The sequence below is a fragment of the Rhyacophila brunnea genome, unplaced genomic scaffold (assembly GCF_057557595.1).
Source record: "Rhyacophila brunnea isolate RB1 unplaced genomic scaffold, BYU_Rbru_1.0 scaffold_18, whole genome shotgun sequence".
In the NCBI taxonomy this organism is placed as follows: domain Eukaryota; kingdom Metazoa; phylum Arthropoda; class Insecta; order Trichoptera; family Rhyacophilidae; genus Rhyacophila; species Rhyacophila brunnea.
Window position 1 is genome coordinate 5130098 of NW_028232837.1, and position 25028 is coordinate 5155125.

Here is a 25028-nt window from a genome sequence, read left to right on the forward strand (position 1 = left end):
AAAATGTCAAAGACAGACAGAACATATTATAATTGATGCTTTCCTGAATTTTTTTCATTATAATAGTGTGAGATAAAACAAAAACCTTTATATATTATTAAACTAGGTATTACGTAGGGTTGCCATATATGTGTCGCTACATTTCAAAATCAGCCAAGTCCACCTTTAGGTATTTTTTATTTTTTTGTGAATTGCTGAAGAACTACTCCTTTCTAATATTTTTGCATTATCAAAATGTGGAATTTATTCATTTTAAATATTCTATACACGAAATAATAAAAACGTTCACCCTTGTGACTGTGTAACTGAGAAAACAAAAAGCTGTTTTTCTCCTATTCATCTATTATGGACTTGGCTGATTTTGAAATCTAGAGACACATATCATCTTTTTCCCAGGCATGTCCTTATTTTGAAGCAAAGAAAAAATTTTGTTGATGTGTAGGTATATTAGAATTTTAATCTTTTTAATATTTAATATTGACCGTTAGCACCTCAGGTGATAAAATTATTTTGTCCACAGAATGTAGTCTCAAAATTTGTATTATTTACAATCCTTCCTTAATTTACCGCCACCGTAGAATGTGTACTCCTAAGCAACGCATAACCTGCCTACCCACATGAAACATCACTACCAGGAGAGTAAACTAAGAATTTTTAAATAAATATACCTACAGAGATTAATATTATTTTCTTTACGTAGTTCAAATACACACGTTGGAAGTAGGGTAAACCGAGCTAAATTGGTGATATTACGTATAAGTACAGTCGATTTTCTGGAAAAGTATCCATTAATTCATTTATCTTAGCAAGCTATTTGTTACTTGCAATAAAATTTCCTAACCAGGAACATGAAGGGATGTTTATTAATCTACATATTTCTTCCGACATATACGTGGCGTAAATTTCGCGCCATTCTTGGTGGTATTGGCTTGTGTCTCTGATAATTATCTTAGGAATCGAGGGCATCCGTTGTTTGTTCTCCCAAAGTGCAGAACCAACCTGCCATTGGTAATGCCAATTGGGAGGGCAATAACCAAATCATTTCGGATATTGACATATTCCACCTGCATCAGGGTGAGTATAAGTGGGCATTGTTTTATAAATTCTTAATATAGGGTCTGCTTAGCTCATTCGGTGTACTTCCTTGTATCTAATTAATATTTTTTGTCTTTAAACTTTTCTACTGTTTAATGCTGATCTATTGCTTTTTTTATGTATAAATAATACTGTTTTATTAATATTTCTTTGCTTCTAAATGTCATATTGTGAACGTCTTGAATTAATAATTTGTAATGTTCACTATATGTTCACTATATATTGAAAAATTTGAATGTTAGGTGTCTCTTTTCTAATGACCAAAATATCGTCACTGTTCTGGCAGAAGACACTAATTCGAAAAAATGACATATTGAGTTAATTATACCAAAATGTTCCTTATTTCAAACTTTACCGTCTGGAAACCTTCTTAATACGTAAACAGTCTTTATTTTAAAGTCATCCTTTTTACAATTACTTAATAAACTCACATGATAGACCATTTCAAACATTTTAAAAGCTTCAAAGTCAAATTACTCAAAACTAGTATTCTCCAGTTAGTGTGTTCTGCCAGAACAGAGACGATATGGTAACCCTACATTACGCCTTATATAATGATGAATCAATACAGCGGTTAACTGAAGGAATTCTGCAACGTTGCAATTAGTAATAGGTAATTAAAACATGAAAAATATGTTGTATGAAGTAATATAATTTTTATTAGTTGGAGATAATTTCTTTTAAATGTCACAAGTATTTTTATGCCTTTATTGTAGGCATTGAATAGTGTAAAATTATCATATTTCAGTTTAATTTAACAGTGACTTATAATTAATATCTTTAAAATATTTCTCAAGTAACTAATACAGAAGCTTGCAAAAAAATAAAAATAATAAAAAATACTGTGCAAAATCTTCAGCTAATTAAATACAAAATCATTATAATATAAATGTTTCGCAATTAATCAAAATAAAAATGGTTACAAAATCGAAATAAACAATTTTAAAGAAATAAGCATTAGTGAGATGGCATGGAAGAATACTTACTTGAGAAAGTTTTCATTTTCTTCATTCATTTTGTCGGCATCTTTTGCTTTATATTTGATCAATCGTTCGACCAGCTGCCGATTCTCATCCTGAAATGTCAAAAAGAAAAATTTCATTATGCATGAACTACTATGCTGCAGTACTAAGCACAGAGGCCGTAACTGACGTATTTAGGTATTTTCATGTTTTTAGATATTTGGATTCTGCAGAGTTTTTGTATAAGATCGGTGAATAAATCCAAGCCGTAACTGCTATAGTTACGGAGAAATCAAGGGTTTTAATAGCCGTATCTACGGAGTTTGAGAAATAAACTCGATAAATACTAAGCGATTTGGTTGTAACTATCATTTACTAAGGCATATTAGCCGTATTTGACATATATATGGCTAATATCAATACATAATAATAATAATAATAACATAAATCAAATTTTCAAGGTATGTAAACAAATCTTAAACCAAAATTAACTATTATAGGCAAATAAAATAAATAAAAAGTTCCCCAGTATTAGCAGGAAAAGTAAAATAATATGAAAGCTCAGATTTCCCACTTGCCTAAAATGCAGATACGGCCTCTGTGCTTAGTACGGCAGTATGCTTAGAGAGTCCTTCATGAATAGATAATTGCTGTTGCACATAATCAGTATTAACGCCTGTATATGTCGATACCGCCCAAAGCAGTTCACCCCCAGAGGATCCAAGTCTATGAAGCCAGAAGCATTATCGGGCGGATACGAGCAGGGTCGATTACGAGACGGAGTGAATTCTATAGTCACCCTTTCACTTTCAGAGATGACAACGTGCATGGATTTACTGACAACAATGGCGTGTACCGTAAAAGAAGAAGAATGTGAACTACTTTGAAGTCTTCACTACTGCTAGGAATAATCCAAATTCTTTGTAATTATGCAGAAGGTAGCCAGTTCACATTTGAGTAAAAATTAACACAATGTAAAATGTTCTTGCTACGTTCTGCATAAATCATACAGGTTTCCTTCGAACCACAAAATGTGCTACAAATCCATAAAGAAAATTTCACTGATCGCAGAATAATATACCACTTTCGATTTCCAAAACTTCACACTACACAAAATAACATAACGCTCGACAAACTGCAATAAGTCATCGCAATTCACAAATTTTACGGGAGGCACAAAAAACTGTATATACAATAAACTGTAAATAGTTTATTATGTACATTTTTAAAGCATACGACGCAGACCAAGTAAAAATCTAATGAGCAAAATGTTCTATATTTCGCTTGGAAGGCATAATATGACATATTACAAATATTTTTTGATCTTATATCGAATAATATGACATTTTGTTTTTATTTAATTTTAAAGAAAACTTTCTGATATTTTACAGATGTGTATTATAGTAAAATTCCTTGCCCGAATCAACAAATACATCAATTTATCCAAATTGGTGGGTTACGATATGTGGCTTTCATCGGATTCCTGTAACCCAGACAGATTTCAATTATAATATTATTTATTAAATATTCATTTTTCACGTGCAATCTGTCAGTACCTATATATAATATGATTTCTTAATGTTATGAGACAGCGGATCTGCAATAATTTCGTAACATTACGAATTAATATTATTTCATAATAATTTCAACATATTATTTCATAGTGCACCGATCAATAAATAGCGGGTCAGAATCGATTGGACATCTCACTCGATTACAAGTTTCCGTTAAAGACACATCGCACCGAATTGCCGTTATATTTATTATATTGCACCGATTGTACCCTTGTAGTTATTTGAAACAGTAAATAAATTCTTGCCTCCTCCATCATCACGAACAAGTACTAACGTCTTTCATCTTCAATATCTATCCTCCGCCGAACCAAAGAATAACTATGGACATATTGCTGTATATCGGACAATAAATATTCCATTTTATTTCCGTAAGAGTTATTCACACTCAAGATGTAGGTAAGTATATGATATTTATAATTAAAATAATTAATTTTTCCACAAAGGTACCTATTTCTCTGTTTCTGTTCTGTGTGAACTGGCCGCTTTCTACATAATTATGCTCAATTTATTACCTATTTTAAATCAGTCACATATATTGTCTTATAATAATTTCACATGAGTCACGTAACGATGCACTAATGAATAGAACAACGACTAGACAGAATGTCCATAACACGATTGATTAAGAATGATTGAAAGTTGGTGGCGGCACGGTAAATTGATTGTGAAATCCCACAAGTTTAATTGAAGCCAAACTGATTTATTTGTACTGGCCACTAATTTCAAGACAATAAAAACTATTGTTAGATTTAATATTAAAAACACAATTAAAATTTTTTTTAAACCAGTATAATAAATAATGACACCCACGGTGGCCGCACGGCTTAAGCGTTGGAGTATCACGCCGTGGGTCTCAGGTTCGAATCCTGGGTCTGGCAAGTACACATATTGTTTTCAATTTGTGTTCGAGTCAGGGTATGGACCTAATAGGTTGAGCAAGTGGCTGAAATCCATTTCTCGTAAAATAACAAAATCTGTTAATACAAACCTCTACTCTGTGGAGGCCCATATGATCCTATTAGGATCGGATATGGACTAGGAAAAAAAAAAAAAATAATTCCATCCCAAGATACATAAAGTAATTTTATAAGTTACTACTCAAGCTATTAGTAGTGAAGGGTGGAGGTAGGCTGTTAAGATCCGACATAATTAATGGTGAACACTGAATTTTATAAGTCATATTTATTTGTTTTCCTTGAACTAATAATACAAATTGCAGATGGTGCTGATTAGTTTTTAAAATTCAGTTAAACCCTAAACAAAACCATAATAGTTTAGGTATGTTATCGGCAATCCTACAAAAATAAATGCACACTTTTTCAGTCATATTTATTTATTTTCGTTCAATTAAGAATACATATTACAGATGGTGTTGGTTAGTTAAAAATAAATATTCTTCTATTTATAAAAATCCATAAGTTTTATAAAATATTCAGTACAGTTCGGTTATGAGAAATACAGCGGAAAACACATTTTGAAAATACCCGATATACTGGATTATTTGTTAGTTTTGGTGAGTTTAGGTTAGGTTATGTTTGGTTAGGTTAAACTAACAAATAATCCAGTATATCGGGTATTTTCAAAATGTGTTTGCCGCTGTATTCTTCATAACCGAACTGTACCAAATATTCTTTTATCTATAAAATATCTACAATTATTTATGATTTAATGGCAGAATTTGAGATATTTTATAGATAGATGAATATTTTCTGACTATTATCTAATATGGCTTGATTTACGCAGGGTTTAATTAAATTTAAAAAAACTAACCAACACTGACTGCAATTTGTAGTCTTAGTTCAATGAAAACAAATAAGTATGACTGATAAAGTTTAGTGTGCACTATTTACATTGGATCTTAACAGTCTGCCTTCGCCACTGATACATATCGATGAAAAAATTGCAATATGTTACATTCTTATTATTGCCATGGTGTATATTTTTTAATGGCGGTTTAATATATTATTAATATCTCAAGATACATTCGATCTTATTTAATAAATTCTAAATTAGGTAGACAAAAACATTCTAAACTATGGAATATATATCATCAAAAAAATAGTTTATTAAATTATTATCAAGTGCAAGTTTTTTATAACAAAAATTTGGAATGATTCTGAAACCGGTTAGTGATTTATAAGGTAATTTAATACTTTGATTCGAAATACAAAATCCAATTGCCAATAAGTAACGCAATTTAGAAAACGCTTCAGAGTATTGAAAAAACATTAGTTAACTTTATTGCAATTAGATAGGACACGTATAGCATAGTAGTCAATGCACATGGGCGAAAATGAAGGGGGGTGCAGATTCGAAGTGGTTTTGAAATTATGTATGTTCACTAAATATTTTGCAAAAAAAATACCTTAATAAATTTTGATGACATTCTCCGTATAAGAAACTGTTAAAATATTATTATTTAAAAATTGTTTAATTCGTTTAATCTTCAATTTAGTATTTGATAATTTAATCCATAGTTATACAGTAACTACACTTTAAGATGAACCATAGATAAGTAGTGTATTATTGCACTAAATAATATTTAAATTAATAAAAAGTTAAATATAAATATGGATATATAATGTTTGCTTTTCAACTGAATACTGGAAATATGATTACTTCTGAAGAGAGAGATTCGCGTTAACTGAAATACATTAAAAGGAAATAAACAGACTACATGGTATCCCAGAAGACATGCATACCTCAGTACCGAAAGGTATATAAATTCAACAAACAAAATGAAAAAAAAATGACTAAGTAACTGTTTAATCATCAGTATTTATTTATAGAAACACAAATAAGGATTTATATAGTTTCTTCATGGTAAATAATGATCAAAGTGTTAAGTGCCTATTAAAGTAAAACCTTGGACTGTATAAGGTGTAAATTTAAATTAATACAATTTTAATGTGATCATTAAATTTTGATTCTTAGCCGGCTTGCACATTTAAACTCGCCTCGTCTGCAACACACCGTAAATCAAACTTTGCAGGAATGTCGCATTCATGTTGCTTAGCTGGCCGCCGAAACAGCGCATATTATGTTTTAAGCGCAGAAGTCCTCTGAAGTAGTCTTCATATTATATGCATGTCTGATTATATTTTAATCTCTTGGACAAACTAAATATTGGTGCGCTCATCTTAGGGATTGCAATACCGGTATTTCAAAACCGGTATCCCAGTATTTTTCAATACCGAAATAGCGGCTTTAAAAATCATATATTCAACATTGAAAATGGAAACAAAATGTATTAATGACATAATTGGTTTAACACGAGTGTATTTTTTATCGGGTTACGCGATGTCTAGTTTACTTCTGTTCCCTTTCAACGCTTTTTGCGAATGGCACATGCTATAAGTTATTAATATTTTAAACAGATCTATATAGATCGCTAAGTGACCGATTCATAACAGTTTGCGAAGCGTAACTGCAACACTGGCGGAGAGCGACCTGTAGTGCAAGTCATGTGCAATTTGTTGATGGGGACATCGACTGCAATCTGCGGGTGGTTTATCCTGAGAAATGCGATATAAATCATTTCCTAGTTGCTGTAATTAAATTCAGTGGTCTGATTGCATAAATTTTACCCCTTGGCACTCGGCCATTGCTGAGTTTCATGTACGCATGCCGATTAAATGTATTTTATTAAACCATCATGCAGAAACGGTCACTCCTCGGTCATAAAATAACGCAATAAACGTCAGAAAATTGAGTAAATCAATTTTTAAGTCTTAATGTTATAATAAACTTTCAAAACAGTCACGTTATCTATACTAATAATACAATTAAAGTGTCTATTTGTGGCATATTTCTTCATTCTAAGTGTACTCTTTTTTTATGCACTTTTTATTGACATAGAACACGCAGACGAAATTGCAGGTCATTGTTAGTCAACTATAAGAAGAATGATAAGATGGTTTCTTATTCTTACTTGCGCTTTCCGAAGTTTCTCCTCCAAGGCGGCACAGGTGATCTGCAAAGCCTGGTGCTCATCTCTCAGATGCTGTTCTAATATCTTAAGTTCTTTTAGGCTGGTGTGGAGACGGGTCGTGTCTGATTGCAGACTTCTTATTGCAGTTTCCAATTGTGAAATGCTGAAACATCAAAAATAAACATTCAATCGACGCATTCCTGCAGATTTCAGATGGTTTCATTTCAAATGATTTTAGTTGACTTCCGAGGTGAAAGTCAGATAGATAATAAAATAACCATTATGACACCTTCTACCATAGACTATAGATACATCTAGACGCCACCCGTTGCATACAAATAAATTATCACGAACATGTATCAACTTACCTATGAAACGTAATACCATCTTCGTGCTTATCAGTACGGCTACCATATTTTAATACAACACACAGAACCATCTTTCCTACTTAATTAACTAAAAATATTTACCACTGACTTTATGTTAAACACAAAAAATAGCAATTTTAGCAACACGGGCTCGCAGGTTATCGACGCTACGTGAAGCGATTCGCCATGATTTGCTAGCGATACTTTTGGAAACTAGCTCACACATATGTAGACCTTTTATCTTACTCTAGCGCGTGTCGCAGAGATTATAAGGGTGCCGAATACTTTCTCACTCGCACTCATGCATCGTTTTTATTCAGGCCTTGCCTTCTACGTATCTGGTCGTAACTGCAAAATGGTAACTTTCAAGTAGTATGATTTCAATAAATTTTAATGACACCACAAAGTTAATATAAATTGAATCTTAATTTTTTAGTTATGCCTATAAAATATCGATTGATTTTTTGTTTTTTTCTTCGATATCATCCCAGGGGCCAACCCGTTAAGAAGGCTGTTCGATGGCCAAATTATCACACGAAATTAAACCTCTCCCCCCCTGGTATGCATGCTTAAAGTTACATATTTTCATAGACAATATTTGAAAACATCTTATGTATACACCCACTAGAAAAAAATATGACACCCGACAGGACTTGAACACGTAAACGCTGGATTCGCGCCTGTGTACTTTTCCAATTAAGCTACGACTATCCTACCTAATTACGTTGATTTTAATTAGTAGTTATTACATGAAATGCTTATCAAATTGCATTATAATGTTGGCTCTCGATTTTAATATATTAAATTAATGTAGGTATCATACTGTCGCACGGCTTAAGCGTCGTGGGTCCCAGATTCGAATCCTGGGTCTGGCAAGTATGTACACATATTGTTTTTCAATTTGTGTATGAGTCAAAGTATCGATCTAATAGATTGAGCAAGTGGCTGACATCCATTTCTCGTAAAAACAAAAACCTGTTAATACAAACCTCCATTCTGAGGAGGTCCATATGATCTTACTAGGATCGGACATGGTTGGGATCAATAATTGAACTTGTTTATTATGAAGGAAGCAATTTTTAAATAATTACATAAAAACATGGAGACATGGCTGCTTTCTGCAAAATGAAGATCATTGAATTTTCATATTTTGTAGAAAGCAGCCAGCCATTTAAATACGAATATTTCTTAAATAATTCATTTTATATCCTTGAAAGTACTATAAAATCATAGGTATATATTATATGTATCATTCAAATACAAAAAATAGTCCTTTCAAATTGTGTAGAATTAAATTTAATAATCTCATGTTACATACAAGTCCTTATATCTCAGTTTTTGGTTTGTGTGGACTGTCTGCTTTCTGCATAACTACGCTCAATTACTAATCAACGTATTTTTTTCTAGTGGGTACCTATATTATGCATGAGATATTTTCAAATTATGTATGTTCAATATATAAAATGTTACATCTTGTATCTTATTCGTTGAATAAAAGAAATAGTATATATTTTCAATGAACAAGGTTTCAGTAAAGGTTTAGAGCCGCTGCTTTAGTTATATATTCACTGTCAATGTCATCAAATCATTTAAAAATAATTAATTATGCAAGATATTGCAATCTAATAACTCTTAGTACAAAAGTTATATAAATGTTTACAAATAATTAAATAATAATAAAAACAACAACAGTATTCACTTGACTTCACTATCACTAACATAGGTCAATATTCTATATTATATCTTAGCAAGAAACTTGCAACAAGACAAAATAAATAATATTAAATTAATTTAATTTTGTATAGTAGAATCTCGATATAACTGATTAATGCGGGTGACGGCGTGTCCATTAAAGCCGAAAGTCTGTTATATAAAAAAACACAAACAAAATTCTATTGATTCGTCTTCCGATGATATATCCAGACACACCCGTTATGGAGTAATGATAATGTTTCATGTTAACACGCTTGCTTTCTGTAATACTGCGCTGAAAAAGAATACAGTTTTGTTTGCACTTTTTAAGTCTGCTAGTCCGGTGGTTGTTTGTCCGGCACAAATCTTGCAATCGATTTTGAACTAACTTCCCGACTAGCTATACATTTTAAACTTTTAGAATTTATCAGAACACGATGCTAATGAATTTTTTTAATACTTTTAGCCATCTATATGTAGAATTGATTTCTTTTTTCAGTTAATTCTGTTTTGTATGAAAAGTTATTTCGGAAGAAATCCGTAAAAAGTAAGACTATTATTGGTTGCTAAGTGGGTCCTAGCAACTAAATTATTAATATTAATATATACGTGCGTTACTATGGAAATCAGTATGACATTTCAGTATTATTTCTATTAAGTACAAATTTTTTTGATCGTTTAAGCTAGTCAAGTAAAGTTTATATGATTCAACAGAAAATTTAAAAACGTTGTATATAAAAAGGTCTTTTTATCTTGTTATTATTTTATAATCAACTCTCTAAAATTATGGAATTGCGTGTAATATAGTTGAATTTCATTATTATATGACGAACAGTCAAGAAATGTTATTAGATCGTCGAGATGCGATCTTATTACCGATAACTTTGCTTTCGGGCGTGTTTCTGTTTCTTCTTCCTCGCTATCTTCACATCCTCATCTTCCAAGATCATAACATCATCCGCTATTACGCTTTCAGTCATAATGTGATAGACAGAGTCACCCTCATCTACTTCTAACCATTGTAAACTTATTGAATGGAGTAATAATTATCAATTCACGCTGAGTAAACAAAAAGCAATTGCTGTGCAGCTGTGTGAATTAGCGGCCAGCGTTGTAAACGTTAGTTCTACGTTCAGTCTATGAACAGGACGGCATTATCGTGTATGACGTGATTATCATACGCAGAACATTGTTTACAAGTCGCGAGCCTAATACTACAAGGTTCCAAGTGTTCGTCCTTGAAAAAACAAACCCAACAATGAAGTAGTATTCTAAGCTGCCTCATTGTTACTTTTGTTTCTCCAAGGACAAACACTTAGAACCATGTAGTTCTCCACTCGCGAAGTGGTGATACTTGGATTTAAACATGTATAACATTAACAGGATGTTTTGACAATTTTCACATTTGACCGGATATTTTGTCCGTTATATCCGAAGTTCGTTATATCGAGGTCATACTGTACTACCAATCAGTTTAACCAATGAGGTTTGATTTTTCGGTGCGCTAATGGAGAAATTCTTACAAACGAGAACCGTACATTGCCCACCATCAGTGTGGGCAAAACCAATATAAAATCTCATTAACTGAAAACCACTCCATACTAATTAGTCGATTTGCACACCAATGCACACCATTTAATACCAATATGCAAACCAATGAATGACTCCGAATGCTTTTCGAACTGTAGGAAAATGTGTATTCAATTGTCTTTTTTTGCATGCATGATGAACGATAAACCTGGTGAGTATCCCAGGTGGAGACAAAAAGGTTTTACCATTGTTACCTAAATGATTAATGCGTTTTTATCTCAGTTTAATTTAACCGTGGCAAATAAATTTCACACCCACGGTGGCCGCGCGGCTTAAGCGTTGGACTATAGGGCCGTGGGTCCCAGGTTCGAATCCTGGGTCTGGCAAGTACACATATTGTTTTTCAATTTGTGTCGGTCAGGGTATGGACCTAATAGGTTGAGCAAGTCGCTGACATCCATTTCTCGTAAAAAACAAAATCTGTTAATACAAACCTCTACTCTGTGGAGGCCCATATGATCCTATTAGGATCGGACATGGTCGAAAGAAAGAAAGAAAATAAATTTAGTATTGCCCCTTTTTCACTGTTTACTTACATATTAGTTACTGATATTTTACACGATTATTCATTGAAATAATATTGATTCATATTCCATTCATAATACATTCAAACTTCAGGGTTTATCTTGCCAATAATTGACGGAATTGACCGATTGAATGAATCCAAAATTGTGTTGAAAACATTTGACCGACATATTAGATTAAAGCGTGACATTGAAAAAAATTGAAATATCATTTCATCAATATAAATTTATATTTACTATAAAAAATTTAAATATCTGTCAGGTGTTTATCATTGTAACATAATTCCAAGATTTATGAATAATTCTCTTTTTATCAGTTAAGCTATAATTAAAATACTACATATAAATGTATTTTATTATATAAATTAAATATAACTTGACATGATACGACCTTGTCACAATAGAGACTAATTATTATGGATGACATGCATAATCCAAATCAATCATCAAAACCCCAATTAGAAAATCATTAAAGGACAGGTAATCGGAACAGCAATTGAGCCAATCAACTTAAGACATACTTGATTTACCATCCACTTCAACCATGATTTTTTAGATCCAGGTGAATAATATTATACTCCCCGTATATATAATACCCGCCATGGATCGCAAAGTATTTACTATGGGGTTAACAACTACAATTCAATGATGCAAAGTTTTATATTACAGTTAATTCTTAATATAGATGATCTTTGTATAGAATTTAGCATTGTAGCAAACAATGCCAATACACCCACGAATCGCCCACGGTGCCACAGTAGAATGATTCCAGTATACCATAGACTGCATGGACCCCACATCCTGAAGCGGAGCCCCAGGCCAGAATCTTTGGCGGGCCGCCATACCTACTGCTAAGGTTAAAGGCAGTGTAATGCTTTTTTCAAGTGGTGTTCGGGTATGTATTCAGTGTATTTTTAGCAATTGTTTGTTTTTTACCATGGAACATGTTTTACTCATGATCATGACATAATTACTATAGACGCCCGTTCGCCCGCAGCATGCGCGCCGATTATTTTCATTTTACGTTCAGCAGCCTACATTCTGTGCGACGTATTGTTCGTCTGTTATTATTACTTCTTTACTTTTATTATTGTAATTACATAATTTTCAGAAAAGTAAAATTGTTTGAATCCTTTGGATTCGGTTACTTTGACAAATAAATTTTCTTTCGAATTTGGACAACCAGCATTCAGAAAATCAGTAGGCAAAGCATTTTCCATGTTTAATAATTTTAGCCGACAGGGTTTAAGTAACCATCATCTGAGTTTTAATACCCACATCTACTTGAATTATAGAGTTGTTGAGTATCGACACACTATACTCAAAAATCTCATTGCACAACGATATATAAATACTTTGATCAACCCACAACTTATAAATTATTAACAAAGGATGGACGAACCGATTGGTTTTAACGACCGAATTAACGTAGAAGGTTGAATATGATTGTATTCTTAGTTGGATTACGCGGTGTCTGGTTAACTTTTGTTGCCCTTCCCCGCCCTTGAAGACCAGCAAAGGTATGTGCTTTAAAATATTACTTTTTATAGATTTATATCTATATTAATATTTATTGGTAGATACTTTTGTTTTTTTCATATATTTCACGAATACCGGTATTCTATAGGAAATGCTGAAATACCGGTATTAGTATTTTCATTTGGTATTGCAATCGCTACTTATATAAGGTGCTATTTTAATATATAAATAATTTAAAAAATTTATCTTTGACAGGTGAAATAGAAACATTATCAATGATTATGTTTTTATCAGTAAAGTTAATCCATAAATAAATTACTGTACTTAAGTATGTAGTTTAGGACTTAGCCGAAATAATCCAATATTTTTTTAATATGAATAATTTGAAGTGACCAATTCAATCAGCTTAGAACCTAAATGGTTTACAGTGTATTTACTTAATCTACGTCTTGATGTATTATTAGGATTATAACATTATAGCGCCTGTACACGTGCATGAATTTACTTGCACCAATAGTGTGTATTTTAAACAATCGCGATAATAACTGTTTACAAGTAAAAGTGCTGACTGTCTCGCCAATCTCATTCTTCAAGAATAAGCGAGACGCAATGTTATCATTGTGTGGTACTATTTTACAGGTCGTGAAAATCAGTTAACTTCAAAATGAGTCTCCGCTCGTTGTAGTTCATTTTTTTACCAACAGGTTAGCTATTTTCGTTCTACTGCGCAGGCGCAAATGTTGCCTACAATTGTCGCGTGCAAACGTGCATTGTACTGCACTGCATCAACACCTGCACGACTCAATGAATGTTTTTTATCATTTTCTACATGCCTACACATTTTCGAATCATGTCAAAATCGCGTGTTTTTTGTTTTTTGCGGTTGGCACTATGTATTTTCTATAAGAATATTGTCTACTATCTATGGTCTGGGTCTATCTATTGGGTTCTGTTCAAAATATTATTGAATTTACTAGGTTACTCCATCATTGAATTTGCATAGATTGTGTTCGTTCAAAATATTCTGCAAAATGACGAAATCATAGACTAAATTTGTCACCGTGATGGTACACGACATGCATCTTAATATAATCACAACTTTACTTGCCAAAATGGAAGAGACTTCTCGAGATTAATCTGTTTCCATGGAAACAACAAAGGCGGGATATTTTTGTTTATGGTCGATATTTTGTATCTTGACCGTAAAGCGTAAAGATATATTGGGTACCTACCTAATTCTATATTTTAAAAGTTTTATAATATGTCACTTGATCTACCAATGCATAAAGCTGTCTAATTATGATAAAGAACGAACCGATTACGTAGTATTCACAAAAAAACACTGCCTGGGCCCCCCTCAACTTGTAAATATTTGCCAGATAAGAAAATATCAGAATATTTACAAAAAAAAGCAGTAAAATCAGGTAAAAGAAACAAAATGTAACTGTTCTGAGCCTATAATTAGGCTGTAATAAATATAAAATGTCGCCATTATCAATTATTAAAAAGGCCTGTAATCTTTTTCTCAATGCAATTCGAGATAAAATTACATGGGGCTTTCAAAATGTTGTTATCTTTAAAATTGTGTGCAAATAAAACATCCGAAAGAGTGTCAAAATATTAGCATTACCACAGATATCTATCAAGGCAATTAATTTGGTTTTACAAAGCCAGAAGATATTTATTGTTATTATATTATGATAATGGGAATGGAAAAGGCTAGACAAACATTTAACTAGATGCGGAATATTTGGGGCTCATTACTGTATGTACCAGTGGCGAAGGATGGAGGTAGGCTGTTAAGATCCATCATAAATAGTGCTCACTGAACTTTGTCAGTCATATATATGTATGTATTCGTTTTCATTGAACTAAGCCTACAATGTGTAGATAGTGTTTTTCAGTTTTTAACATTCAATTAAACCCTGTGTAAACCAAGCCATGATAGAATGATGATAGTCAAAAATATTCACATATCTATAAAATATCTAAAATGTTGGCAATTAAACCATACATAATTTTATATATTTTATAAATAGAAGAATATTTTAACTAACCCACCTGTAATCTATGTATTCTTAATTCAACGAAAACAAATAAGTATGATTATAAAAGTATGCATTATATTTGTCAGATCGCCGATAGCACACCTAAACTAATATGGTTTGGTTAGGCAGGGTTTAATTGAATTTTTAAAACGAACCAGCACCATCTGCAAAGTAGAGTTCAATGAAAACAAATAACTATGACTAATAAAGTTCAGTTCTGCACTATTTCGTCTCTGTTCTGGCAGAACACACTAACTGGAGAATACTTGTTTTGAGTAATTTGACTTTGAAGTTGTTAAAATTTTTGAAATGGTCTATCATGTGAGTTTAGTAACAGCCTACCTCCACCCCTCGCCCCTGGCGTACTCTGCCTTCAATTAACAGTAAAATTTCTTTACACTCGACTTAAAAAATGTTGATTTAATGAATGGATTATGTTGGATTTTCTTTATCAAATAAATCAACTCAATTTATTGGTAGTATAAAAAATGTGTGTAGTTAATGAATTAGTCACTACAATCATTAAGTATTTTGAATTAAATTTTATATATTCAATATTGAGTCACTTATCAGTAAACTGATACACAGCTGTACATAGTGTGTTATGTTATAAAACCCTATCATTTTAGTATACTAAAAATATGAAAGTGATACCACATTATCAATGATAGAATCCTGTTCCATTAAAACTATAATTTTGAATCATCGACATTAACTTGTTTGGTGCACAAAAAAACTCTATAGGCTACGTTTATCCTGTCAGATTAACAGCATAACATGGCAACACAATGATCTTAAAATATTTGTTAGAATTAATCTTTACTTTTCTATCTTGATATCTCGATTCAAGCGGCGAAGGGTAGAGGTAGGCTGTTAATATCAGCTATTAATAGTGCACACTAAAGTTTGTTAATGTGTTTCTGTACGAAGATTGCAGCGCAGTTCAATCAATTAAGATTGGGAGACTGCGATGGCTAGGTCATGTGCACCGTATGAATGACAATGAACCGGCAAAGAGAGTGATGTCCAGCAATCCAATAGGACGTAGAAGAAGAGGGAGGCCAAAGATTCGCTGGTTAGATGGAGCTGCCAGTGACTGCCGTATTCTGGGGGTACCAAATTGGAAAGCGGCCACACTGGATAGGGACAGGTGGAGGGAGCTGTTGGAGGAGGGCAGGACCCACACCGGGTTGTCGCGCCCCTGATGATGATGATGAAAGTTTGTTAGTCATAGGTATTTGTTTTCGTTGAAATAAAACTACAATTTACAGATGGTGTTGGTTAGTTTTTAAAATTCAATTTAACCCTGCGAAACCAAGCAATAATAAATAATAGTCAAAAGATACTCGGACTATATTTAAAATATCTACAATTATGCAATACATAACTTTGGATATTTTATAGATAGAAAAATATTTTATATCTATTATAGTTTGGTTAGGCAGGGCGTAATGAATTTAAAAAAAAATGAACAAACAATATGTCTAATTATGTATTCTTAATCCAAAGAAAATAAATAAGGATGGATAAAAAAGCGTAGGCAGGGTTTAATTGATTTGTAACAACTAACCATCACCATATTCTGTAAATTGTAGTCTTAGTTCAATACAAACCAATACGTATGACTAACAAAGTTTAATGTGCACTATTTATAAGAGATCATAACAGCCTACCTCCACCCTTCGCTACTGCTTGATTCAAACCATAAAAGCCAGTCGCGAATATTAAAGAAATTTGTCAAGCCTCAATGATTATTATTGTCAAATAAGAACTTCTTGTCTACGTGTTAAAACTATGAACTAACTATCCCCTCCAGTGCAGTTATATGCACTTCCGTTTTCAAATGAGAAACGCCCCCAAATTTCTTATTTGATTTTACACTCCCGTGGTGTACAAGTCTATTAATTTACGTATTTTGAAGCTTTCTATAATAAAAGTATGTCTAAAACGATGAAGAGTGGTGTTAGAATGATTATTAGTAAACTTTTGGTTTATTACGAAGAAGAAAAGAAGTCGCATCTAAAGGAGAATCCATACATATTTAAGCACGCCTCTAGCATGCATTGCCGCCATGACACTGAGAAGACCTCTACATGCGACTATAGCAACTTCCTGTTCTAGACAATTCGTTGTTATCGGACAGTAAGCTCAAATTTTATTGGCAGATTCTCAGTCCAACCGTTTGGCCCCCAATCGTGAAGTCACTTTTGAGTAGTTCCCTGCAGTTGTAAGCGAATTAAAACAATTCCTATTTTTTGATTACAATCACGGTGAAGATTACCGAGAACATTATCCGAATTAACCGGGAGCTTCCATGAGTGGCTGCACGAGTGTGTCCTGTCTTACGTTTGACATAACAACATAAATTTGACGTTTACATAATGAACGATGCCTGACTTTTTCATTATTTTAAGACAATAATAATACAAAACAGAAATAATATCTACCCAACACCTGAACAAAAATGAACCATAAGTGCGAGTGAGTAAGCATTCGGCACGCTTATATCTCCGCATATATGCGTTAGAGTAAGACAGAATTTCTACGGCTGAATTAAATATTTTTGTAAACGTCACCAGTAAATAATATATGGATTTGACTGATACTTACATTCATTTAAAAACTGGGAGCATGTGTTGCAGAAATTTATATAAAGTTAGTGGTAATTATTTTTAGTTATTTTGGTAGAGCATATGATTAACTATGTTGTGTTTAAATTTGGTAGCCATACTGAGAAGCAACACAAGGCATATATATATATATATAATAACGTTTCATAATAATAAAATTAAAGTTCTACTGTGCGTCATACGCAAGAAACACGGCTTCATTTTCCCGAAAAATAGGCGCTCTGTATATATTATTAATCTCAGTATCTACCCTAGTAAATACAATCAGCAACTCATTACTTGTCTAAATTTCACTTTTCGGTTTACTTATAAAGGTTTACACAAGCAACTGAGCGTATATTATGAACCAATCAAATCGCTGAATCGTTTGGTGTAATCGCTAATTAAAGTTGACGATTACTGACTAAATCTGGTTGGGTCTGCAAGTTGACTGGTCTAATTAGGCATTTAGTGAATTTCATTGAAAACTCAGTAGAGACAAGAGGGTAAATTGGTAAAATACGTTGGCCGAATGAGTGATTGTTGACCCACCAAAAAACATCTAGCCCACTTCGATTGGAACCCTGTTAGATACAAATTGGCACTGTCTACTTCTTGCACACAGAAAGAAATGGTATCTGTACACATTACCTTAACAGTGATACCACTAGTTGCACGGGTGGAGGTAGGCTGTGGGGATCCAACATAAAGAATACACACTAAACTTAGCCAGTCATTTATATTCATTGAAGTAAGAATACAAATTGCAAATAGTATTGGTTACTTGTGCCAAACCATAATAGATAAAAAATATTCTTCCATCCATAAAACATTTAAAATTATGTATGATTTAATGTTAATGGCTTAATTTTAGATATCTATTTTGTAGATTGAAGAAATTTTATCTATTATAGTTTGATTTAGGCAGGGTTTAATTGAATTTTAACACATGAAACCAAACACATAAGTATTACTGACAAAGTTTAGTGTGTACTATTTATGTCGGATCTCCACAGTGTACCTTCAATATCATATGCAGGTACCAATATTTTCAATATATTATATAGAATTACCTACCTATTACCTACATAATATTATTTGAATATTTAAAATTTATAAGACAGCATGAAAATAAAAAAAATTTGTTGTTAGCCTTGAAATAATTTTATAGTGATATTTTGCAGTCATCCTTCTACATACGCATGTATTGTAAATGCAGGTTTTTTACCACATTACGAAATAATCATCATCGTCATCTGTTGTCATCAGTATATTGCCGGATGAATGCCATCCATAGCTCCTTCCATTAGTTCTTCACAGCGGGTCTTAGGGCTGTGTAATGCCCCTTGTATGGTTGCATGTGTCCACCGGTTATTCACTTAGAAAGCAACTAATCCAGCCTATTGTCATTTTATCAGCTTGATGATTAGTACTATCATATGACATACTCTTGTCTGTCGCCTAATTCATTAGTTTATTTTATAGTCTTTCCAAATTATTCAGTTCCGAAAACCATATTTTTTTATTTGAACCGGAACGAAAAAATATAACGGTTGTAGCTTCAGTTCCGGTTCGAAGCCCTGTTCAAATCTTCCTCTGATGAAACAAGATTCGAATCAGATCAGATTTATTTGAAGAAGTGGAACCGAATCCCAGAACTTGGATTCCAAATAACATTTTGATAAAACAGATTAATTTATTGAAACTGAGCCTAAAACCTAATATTTTAAAAATATAAGAGTTCGACCAATCTGGTTATATGCAGGGACATGAACAGACAAGGTTATATGAAAGTATTTCATCTAATTACAGGACCTGCCTAATAAAACACATTACAGAAATACTCAGGCTTTAAAAAACCATATACAGTCGAACTTGGTTATTACGAGGAAGATGGGACTGACTGAATTTGCTCATTATAAGCATTACTCGTTATATCATTATATAACATTTTTCGCGCCACGTTCTATTTAAGCATAGAACCAAAAAAATCTGAAAACCATCGTAAAAATCCCCGAAACAAGCATGGCATTCATAAACTACAAGAGGCCAGCGCTGGTAGGTACCTACTTACTTCACAAAGCTTGGATTTTTTACATGCAATTAGGTACTTAACTTAACTAGTGTCATAAACGTAATCCGATCCTGGTGGCATTGGTATAGTTAACTTCCCGGTCGGTTTTTATTGCTTAGGGTCGAAAATGTTGTTTTTAAACGATCGACACATTAACAGTTTTGCTCAGTATACCCGAGAAGTAGCTCGTGATAAAAGTGAATAAATATATGGAGAAAACCATAAACTAAAATGTCAACGAATGTTTCCTCATTACATCCGAGATCTCGCTATTTCCGCAATGGTAATAACCAAGTTCGACTGTAATATATATATATTGTGACCTCACTGAGAACGAAGCCAGAACCCACTGTATGTGATGGCAGTCTCTTACTCATTGGACGACATGGGCTGCCCATTTATGATAGTTTTAAAACATCTTTTTCTCTCTTATGCGTATACACTCTCCATTGTAAATAAAAATTATATATAGAGTTGCTTGCCTCTCATCCTTCAGGGCCAATGCCGCCTGGGCCTCGCGAAGGCTTTTACCAAGATCAATGATCTGCTGGCCGTTTTCCCCGCGGCTCCGGTGAAGATTGGTTAATTCTTCTTGCTGAGTGAGGAGTCTCTGCTCCAGCAGTGAGATTCGCTCCGAAGATGCGTTAGACGAGCCAGCTGAATACATAAGAAATATTGACTCAAAATTATTATTTTAAATATTCAGTTTTTAGAATAGATTCTGTTTTTTTGAGTCGTAACCGAATGGTTCCACAAATCTATACACATCTACTATGCGCATCTATTATATACACACGACTGCTATAGGCCGCTATCGGCAGCTATCGAGGGTAGTATTTCTTATTTCTTTATTTTTTGTATCAAAGTATTAGCACTTATTGTAACAATTACAACACGTTAGTTGTAATTATTACAATAAGTGCAATGTTTTAACAGCACCTCTCTTGGCTGTGTTAAATTTTAGAGCGAGATAGACAGTTTTGACGGTTAACTTATTGTGATTATTACAATAAGTGCTAAAACTTCGATACAAAAATGAAAAACTACCCATGATAGCCGATAGCGGTCTATATTGTGTATTGAATAGATGCGCTGGTCTTAATCGGACATAACACAACGATGTAGTCAGTTTTGATGTGAGCCATCTTATAAGAAGACTGAAGTTGCCATATACTAAAGTGTTCTTAACTGAATTACAACTACAAGTGCCCGCTGTAGAGAAAAGCACAGATAGGTAAAATAAAAAATTAATACAAAACTGCCAAACAATTTAATATTTTAAACTATTTAATATTCAATTTAAAACTGTTTTTGTAAAATTGTTTTAATTTCAATATTAAAAATTTTATATTTTAAACTGGTTGGTGATATCGACCCAAGTAACACTTCTTTTCTGTACACATTTTATAACATTCCCAGGGGGTGTGGTTTGCATTCTGTACTTCCCCATCATATGGACATGTAGGCTGGGTAGTAAGTCCAAGCTCACGGAGCTTGCAAGCGATGTCACTATTTCCAATAAATAATGATTGGTTGGGAGATAGTGTTAGTATCTCCAGTCAGCAGAGCATCAGGAAAAAACAAATATGTGCGCCTGACCCAATGACATTATTAATGGACAACGCACTCAATACAGTAGCTAGCAACTAAATTCGCGCATAGTGACATTCGCACATGTATAGGTAGACGTAACGCAATTTCCAATATGAGATATCACGCATCGGGAATTTATAGCAATATCAGCTTCATACAATAAAGAGTTTTTTTTACATCACCATCGAGACTTGGTGTTATTCATCAGCTGATTGTATTTTTTATTATTGTCTTATTATTATATTTAATCTTAAGAAGATCATAATGTGGGACTCCACACGGCGGAGGTTGTATTAACAATTTTTTTGTTTTTATGAGAAATGGACATTTGCCACTTGCTCAACGTATTAGTTCCATACTCTGTGTCCAAACACACATGAAAAACAACATGTGATTTTTGCCAGACCCGGTTTTTTGAACCTGGGACCCATGACATTATAAGCCTGATGTGTTACTGTTCCGACTATCGTGGCTATTGAAGAAATACTGCTTTGCAAAGTAAAGACAAAAGTAATTGTCATATTAACGTTACCTAAATTTTAATGGTTCAACAAGCGACAATAAGTCTATAGACAGAGGTATATGTAATGAAATTGCTCATAGTACCATAGTAGCTTCAAGCTTGTATTATAAAAATTGCTAGTAGTCATATAAAAACATTTCTATTTACTAAAAAGTTATTATAGTAGGGCCTAAATATTCTAATTTTATACTTAATTGATGGGAGGTGGCTTTGTGCAAATGTTGATGGAGACAAACGCTAGAAGAAGCCAAGAACCACAGAATGGTGAAAACCAAAAAGGTGGAAAGATTTTTATTCAATAGACTTACCACCGCTATAATTCCCAGTTGAATTAGAAACACGTAATTTCTCATTTTGAATTGACAGTTGAAGATTTTCACCTCTCAGTGTATTGGCATTATCAAAAAGACGATTATCTGAAACACAAATGCGATCCATTATTTCATAATACTTTCATATTTTTGATACCATATTGTAATTCTAGCAATAAAAACAAAGAAAAACAGTTTTACATAATACTTTTAAAACACTTAAATTGAGCTATTATTCGTCATTAAGGTTAAATATTATGTTATATAAACGTATACTAATATTATACATCAATCTGCATCATTGTATAAGCAGTATCTGCATAACAAAGCCTAATATATTCGTATGTAAAGAATCAAAACAAAAGTTTTTAGGTTATGAAAATCTTACGTAGAGTGATGAGATCTTGAAAACACCGTGTTTCTAAATTATTCCGATCATTCAACTGCTTGAGAATAGATTTCCTCCATCCAACGTCTTCGGCTGCCATGGTTATTGGTTCACGTCAAGGTTTCTTTATTATTATACATCAATAATAACATTGAACATTTTCACTGTCATACGAATAGCTATCAAATGTCATTGTTCAATATGCTTACGCATTGATTGTTTACGTATGTTTTATTTTTATTAGATCACTGCTACCGTGTTAACTATTTCAGTTATCCTTGTTTTGTATATCATAAAATGACATATGTTTTTTTGACATTTAACGACAATTCCGTCTTGACAGTAGTACGGGCACAAAAATTGAAGGCGAAACTCAAAATATCCTGACTTTGTAATAGAGATGGGGCAAATTTTTCGTATAGAATGTTGACAGAGGGAAAATAACTTGAACTTTAAAACAAGGTGACTTTAAGCCACTAATTAGCCCTACCGCGCACGGGTGGCTTTTATCACGGTGACAGTTTCGTCGCAGTGTCAAAATACATTGCAGTCATTGATATACAACTGGATGAATCATATGCTTCTTAAAATGACGCCCAATTTTCAGCGACTCGGCCAGTGTTAAAACTTACTGTTTTAATATCAGCGGACTTAACTCAATATAAGCTCACTTAATATTTATCTCGAAAACGACCTGGCAATAATTATGAGTAAGCCCGATTTAGCTTGCATCTTACCCTTACTAATAGTCAGCGCATGACGACTTGCTCTGTCTGCTCAGACATGAATTTTTGGTAGCTTGCAAGCTTTGGGTTGCAGCCCCCTTAGAATCACTATTCCAAGAACGCAAATTTAGTTTTATAGCCAGGGCAATACAGGTGAAATTCGGGAATCCATGTTAACGGTCTTTACGCATTATACCTACAAGGAAATATTATAAGACGATTTCGTAATATCTTCTTTTGTGGTACATTTTTAAAATGACACTTGTATGGGAACTCCTCATCTAGTAGTATATCAATGATTGCAGTATATGGAGGTGCGCGCACAAAGCAAAGTGACAGTTCGCTAGCCTACTATTGGTTTGTCGTCGCTATAGGATTTGTTTCCCGAATAGACCAAATGTCAATTTTACAGGAGACGAACAACAAATTTCACTGTCGTATATTTTAATATCAGTAGATGTAACAATCATTCTTTCTATACTGTATGATTGCAACATTATCTAAGAATAGATTCCAAGAATAATATACTGGTATAAATCATTAAATGAACAGAAAATGCGTTTTATTTACAAGTACTCACTGTGGATATTCGGGAAATTTTTAGCGCTCTCTCAGAATAATGGATATTCGGGACAAAACATGGACGTTCGGGATTTAAGACCGTAGCGTATTGCTGCACGGCCCACAGATTACTGAGTGGTCAAAAAGTACGCGCCTCAAATGTTATATTTATTTACACGATAATTGTTAATAATTACCTCTTCTATTTAAATACTTAATGATCGTAATTACCCAAGTTCGTATGTAATAATAACACGCGGCAATCGCTTTTTTAGGTTTTTTTTCGGATTAAGTAATAAAATAGTTTTTAAGTAATTAACTATTTTTTTATTGAACGAATATTTCACAAGATTTAAGAATGTACCATTCTAATAATTGAACATACTTACATATTTTTTTTAAATCACTTCTGAGAAAATATATTATAAGTTATCTACTACTTCAATTACTAACCGACGTCACGGTCATTTCTCCAATATTTTATGATGGTACTTACTCGTACTTGCTAACAATTTTATATTAATACTTTTTCCAAAAAAAAAAAATCTATTTATATATATCTGTATATTATTATATATATATATATATATATTTCTATAATTGACAATTAAACTTATTACAAACCACCAAATAAATATTATATATTTACTATTGTAAGGAACAACAACACAAAATAATAGCATGTATAAATTAATTACCATTGGCTGCTAATATTAGGTAGGTACCAATATCCTAAGTATATAATATCCACCAAATAAATAGTTACTAACATACATATTAAATTAAAATATTAATTATCAGCGCATTCAAAAATAAATAATAGCATCGCCTTTATTTTCATAGAAATACCTAGATTAAAAGTAAAATAAAGACAAACAATGTTTGATTAATAATAATTTGAAATAATAATTATTTTTTACGTCATAGTAGTTGCCGGGTCATACTGTAGAATTCATATAAACGTTGGGATTTTGTGTCATT

General features: G+C 32.7%; 1 protein-coding gene across 2 annotated transcripts in view; it reads right to left on the bottom strand.

Annotated features, from left to right (window-relative positions):
• Positions 1 to 23116, bottom strand: part of LOC147073140 (autophagy-related protein 16-1-like) — a 509506-nt gene extending 486390 nt beyond the window's left edge. For both annotated transcript variants that reach the window (XM_085945250.1, XM_085945249.1), the window contains exons 1-5: positions 22762 to 23116; positions 22371 to 22478; positions 20429 to 20603; positions 7563 to 7725; positions 2082 to 2170 (exon numbers count right to left, since the gene is read on the bottom strand). In XM_085945250.1, coding sequence (XP_085801376.1) covers positions 2082 to 2170; positions 7563 to 7725; positions 20429 to 20603; positions 22371 to 22478; positions 22762 to 22861 — 635 coding nt within the window. In that variant the 5' untranslated portion in view covers positions 22862 to 23116. The remainder of the gene's footprint in view (positions 1 to 2081; positions 2171 to 7562; positions 7726 to 20428; positions 20604 to 22370; positions 22479 to 22761) is intronic.
• Positions 23117 to 25028: the final 1912 nt, after the last annotated feature.